Below are 5476 nucleotides of genomic sequence, written 5' to 3'. Positions count from 1 at the left end.
TATATATATAGGTATACCTTTCAGCAAGGCTATAATCATCATAATTATAGACATGCATTTTTGTTGCTGTGTTTTTATCTCTCTTTCTGTAGGTGTACAGCCAAGATGTCGAGTGTGTTGTCTTGTGGTTTCTTTATATATATTACACTTATATTTTAATCTCTCTTTCACTCTTCTCTATTACATTTCACTATTCTCTTACTTTTTCTTCTTTAAAAAAAGCCACTGATGATGAAGAAGCTAAGATACTAATATTCACATATTCAGTTCTGCTTTCTACTGAAGTGGCAAAAAAAAAAAACAAGGAATGAGATGATGAGATGATCAGAGGTACAGAAGAGGTTGAACGACTGGGAGATGAAGAGACAGAGATGGTTTGGACATGTCCTGAGGAGGGACAGTGAGTATATTGATACAGTGATGTTAGAGATGCAGCTGCCGAGAAAAGACAGAGAGGAGATGTAAGAAGGCACTTAGAGAGGACATGGAGGTACAGTAGTTGGATAGAGGACAGAGTGAGATGGAGGAGGACAACTCACTGTGGTGACGCCCTGAAGAGGGAAAAGCCAAAAACAATAAAAGATTTCTTCCTGAGGGCCAGTAGATGCGTGAGTTACTCTGCGTTTCAGTGAGACGTTCAATCCTTATCCCTGTTGATCCTGTTAGTGCTCGCTCAGTTTAATCAGCAGACAAAAGAGAATTGAGGTTCTGCTCTTTAGGAAGAAAACAATCTTACTCGAAAACATCACATTTTATTTTTACTGCCTGTTAACATTTTTATTGCAGTGGGATTCTGCAGTAAAGTTTTTGGTTTTAATGAAATTTTGTTTCGATGAAGGCTGTAAATGTAAGATCATCTGTCAGGTGATAACGATAAGCTTGAAGAAATTGTAGTAATATTTCAAATGGTTTTGCATTATAAATTTAGTGTACCCTTTTTACATGAAAGTGAATAAGTTTGACCATGAGCACATTTAGTCACCATTTTTAATTTTCAAAAATGTAGAATTTGTTGAAGATCTGAGGACCGTACTGACATAATAATGCATGTTTTAGAGGTGTCTTCACTACAGCACACCTAATTTAAACCAATGAGTGATTGACAGGCTTCTGCAGAACTTGAAGAGGTAATTTAGCTAATAAATCAGAGAAGTTGGAGCGCAGTAAAACACGCAGGATTGGATTTGAACACTTCTCTACAATAAAGCAGAAAACAAGCAATTTGAATGACTTTCCTGTTCATCTGGTCAACGTTTTTGTCGTTTTATTTGAACGGAAAATAAAAAGTCACATCTGAGTAATCTGATTAAACTTCCACTCGGAGTTTGTTTCACTTGCGCAGCTATCAGAGATATAATTGCTGGGCTGTAATTAGCTCAGGGAATAATTGGAGACAGGACCTGCTGTTAAAAGAACAGCTGGGTATAAATCACGTTAAACGAGTGGAGAAACTCAGCTTACCTCGAGCGGGTGGGAGCATTGTGACGGCAAAAAACAATAATATGAATCCTTTCATTCTGAGCAGGCGTCTGTCTGCGGCTGAACCACGAGGATGGCAGAGAGAACCAGAAGCTGCGCTGAAATTGGATTAGTGAGTAATGCACTTGTCCAGTCTGAACCTGCCACACCTGCTGAAAGGCCTCCAACAAGCAGCTGCAGGGATGTGTGGATTTGGTGAGGGGGGAAATTAAAGCCTAATTAGAAAAATTTAATGTTTTCCATCCATCCATCTTCTGTACACGCTTCTTCCTTTTCAGGGTCGCGTGGGTCACTGGTGCTCATATCCAGCAGTCACAGTGCGAGGGGCAGGGTACACCCTGGACAGGTCGCAAGTCCATCACAGGACCACACATAGAGACAAACGAGACAAACAAGCATTCACTCTCTCACTCACACCTAGGGACAATTTAGAGTTATCAATTAACCTAACAGTCATGTTTTTGGTCTGTGGGAGGAAGCCGGAGTAGAATTTTATGTTTTATATCCACAAATGTCATGTAGTTTAGGAGCAACAACATTGGAGAGGTGTGTTTCTGCTGAAAAACAACATAATTTGCGTTTTTCTACATGCCTCTCAACTTTTCATTATGACTTCCTAACCGAATTCTCTTTTCTGCTCCTAAAAACAGTGACATTAACCACCGTTCCAGTCTGAAGTTTTCATCCCGGTGGAGCCTCCGACAAACCATGAGCACTGAGTCAGCTGGAGGTTAAGCAGCTTATAGCTTCCTGTCCGTCTGTTAAGATATGTATCAATGCACACGCACACACCACAATACTCTGAGAGGAGAGGATTTTCCTCAGTCATACTGTCTATGCAGCATAAAACTTAAGCTGCTGACTTCTGTATCACAACCAGCACAGATCTGTGAGTGAGGAGATTTGTTGAAATGTGTAGCAGGATCCAGATACACGCTGACATTGTCCCCTCCCCTCTCTCTCATCATTTCGTGTCAGGCTTTAGAAACATGAGTGTATAATCGCTGGTTGTAGCCTTTGCAGCGCAGCCTCTCTCTCTTTCTCTCGCTCTCTCTCTCTCTGCAAGTGTAAATGTGGTGAGATCATCTCACACTGAGCTGGACTCCCCGTATGGGTGAGAGTGAAGAGTGGGCTGCTTTCAGCTAAAGGGACTGAATCAAGATTCTGAAGCACGCTTTCAGCACTTTCAAACCAGCCTAAATGACGGCTGCTGTTTTCAGCGAGCAGCTTTACGCCACAGTCTCACTCATCATCTGGGTGTCAGGAACCCAGCATGGGCCCAAGTAACAAGGAAATGCTCAGCAGTACTGAAGCGCCCATAAAACCCTTCAAACTGATCTCCAACGTAATTAGAGAGCGAAGGAGAGAACGCTGGTGATAATTAAAATAAAATTCACCCCACATTTCCTCCTCCCCTGCCTGTTTAAACAAGCTCATTTGGACTCAGTTGTTGTTTTGTCCTTTTTTAAACTATTTCTCAGCGGCCAAAACTTGAAATGGAGGATTGAGAATTTGAATAACGTGTAGGAATCAGATGATGATGAGATGGAAGATGAAAGGTCGTGATGGTGGGTGAGTGAGGTATCAGTTACTCAACAATTTTCTCAGTTAAGCCACGTCAAGAATAAATCATAACAGCCTCCTTAGGGTTAAAATTTTTTTCTTATGCTGTTGATCATTACTTGTTATTCGCTCCCATCACCACATAGAAATAAATCCCAGCAGCTGAACCTGAGGGAATTCAAAGGAAGTGTAAGAAATCCAGATCTTCCACACGTTCAGAGCTCCGGTTGGTATTTATAGTGTGGTTGTAGGTGTTGACTGAGCCGAGTGTGGCCTTGTGTGTTGCTATGCTGAAACCCATTCCCCCACCTCCCAACAAGATAAAGAGAACATAATTCGGAGTCAAGTGAGGGATTGATTGCCCCCCCCCCCCCCCCCTCATGTTTTATGCATTTATGATCGCCCCACATGTGACATTACACTATTAGACTCATTCATTCTCTTAACCTCTCTGCCCAGAGAAAAAGTCAAAAAAGAAGGGAGGGGGAGCGGTGTTTGTCTCCCAGTATGGCACCCGGATAACTTGTCGGCAAACCAACCTTGCATTCAATTATGGTAAAACCAGAAAGGGATTTTTGAGGCTAAGACAACAAAAGTGGAAAGTTGACATCAAACGGCATAAATGTGTGTGAGGCAGTGAGCAACGCAGGACAAAAAAAGTCACAGACTCAGTGTGCCACACAGAGGTATGGAAACCCACCAGTAAACATATTTTATCTTCTTTATTGAAGAATGCATAGTCTCTGTGCTTGTTTTTTGAAGTTGGTAGGTCAGTGCTGAGGCAGCTCAGAGTCTGTCCGTACATTAAAGTTGACCTCGCTCGAGTCTGAGCGGTCTGAGCCACCAGAGATGGACAGGCAGGGCGAGGGCGGGTGAGGAGTGGGCTCCTGGTGGTGCAGAACACGGGTCAGCAGGATAGACTTTCCCTTCTCCTCTTCCTTTCTGTCGTCCTCCTCTCTGTTTGCGCCTCCTGCGTCAGGAGGAGGTGGCAGTGACGCTTTGGTACTGATGCTGTGTCTGTTGGAGTGAGGAGGAGATGGAGGAGGAGGAGGAAGTGGTGATGGTGGGCTCTGGCTAGCGAGGGGGAGTATGTGAACCGGAGTGGCCCAGGACGTCTGCTCCCCTTCCAGATCTTGCGAATCCTCCCAGCAGCTCCCTCCTTTCAGGTCCTCCAAGTCGTCAGGCGTGTCCCGCGTGAGGCTCTCACGGTCCCGGTTCTCGTACAGCAGTGTGGCGGCGCAGATGAAGATGAAGAGGCCCACCCCCATGACCACAGGACCAGCCAGCTTCATCCTCTCGACATGGGTGCTGCCCCGTCTGCCCGTCGGCTTCGGTCCCGCCGACACATAGCCCGCCACCGCCACGCTCATTCCCACCAGCACCACCAGGGCTCCCAGCAGAAGCCAAACACCTGGAGCAGAGCCCAGGCGCAGTTTGGTCCGGAGGGCTTCGCCTTTCCTCAGGTGTTTGTGGCATGCTGGGAGGCAAACAGGTGAGGAGCGTGAGGAGGAGGAGGAGGAAGGGCTGCAGGCTGGACTGGCAGCTGTCATCCTCTGACTTCAGACTAAACACAGACGAGGACACGCAGAGAAGATAAAAAAAAGAAAAGAAAAACCCATGAAAGCAGTGAATGCAGCATCTGTAAGTGAGCAGAGAGGACAGTTTACTCCGCACTGCACACAACAGGAAATAGCTGTTTTAATAAGACATGTGGTTGAGTTAATGAGATGCCAACCTCTCTGCAGTTCTTCTCTGCGTGTCTCTGTGGAACACACACACACACACACACACACACACACACGCACACACACACACCTCAGTCAGCCTTCTGAAACAGAACTTCACTGTTACTGAACCACTCCGATCTTAGGATTTCTCTCCACGATCTCACTGCAGTCATTGAGTCATATCACAGCTCAGATCTGAACTCATAATCTCATCTTAAGTGGGCACAAGGGGCGCTTCCAGTCCGAGATGATGAATTGCCTTTCAAGTTGGGACCCCCCCCCCCCCCCCCCCAGTGCTTTTAGGCATGCATCTGTAGCGTTTTATCATAATTCTTTTTTATATTTATTTTTTTGCCTGACAGCACTGTAACTCGCTATTCAAAACTGACTTCCTGATCTGTTAAAGCATTCAGAGTGGATACTTGCCTTGTTCTGGATGTAAATCTGAAGCAGAAATTGGCTCCTCGGCATCATCAGAATACATAATCCCACACCTCCAGTTGGATTTACAGATAATTCGCACTTTTTCTCCCCAGTTCCTCCTATAGTATCTGTAGTCTCCCGGCTGTCAGTGTGAGTCAGAGCGATGCGCAACAGCAGAGCCTGACATGTAGCTTTTATTGTAAATAAAAGTGGTGCAGCGCTGCTCCTCTGCCTCTGTGTGTGTGTGTGTGTGTCTCCTCCGCACTGTTTGCCTGTGCGCCTAT

At 45.3% G+C, this 5476-nt stretch overlaps 1 protein-coding gene across 1 annotated transcript; it reads right to left on the bottom strand.

The window, feature by feature from the left end:
• Positions 1–3745: 3745 nt before the first annotated feature.
• On the bottom strand, positions 3746–5476 carry LOC106522554 (transmembrane protein 200C). The gene is made up of 2 exons (XM_014015594.1): positions 5196–5476; positions 3746–4606 (listed from the first exon to the last, which is right to left on the bottom strand). The coding sequence occupies exon 2, from the start codon at positions 4590–4592 to the stop codon at positions 3813–3815; it is 780 nt and encodes a 259-aa protein (XP_013871048.1). The 5' UTR covers positions 4593–4606; positions 5196–5476; the 3' UTR covers positions 3746–3812.

Source organism: Austrofundulus limnaeus, unplaced genomic scaffold, assembly GCF_001266775.1.
Source record: "Austrofundulus limnaeus strain Quisiro unplaced genomic scaffold, Austrofundulus_limnaeus-1.0 Scaffold132, whole genome shotgun sequence".
NCBI lineage: Eukaryota > Metazoa > Chordata > Actinopteri > Cyprinodontiformes > Rivulidae > Austrofundulus > Austrofundulus limnaeus.
This window is presented reverse-complemented; position numbering and strand designations above follow the sequence as displayed.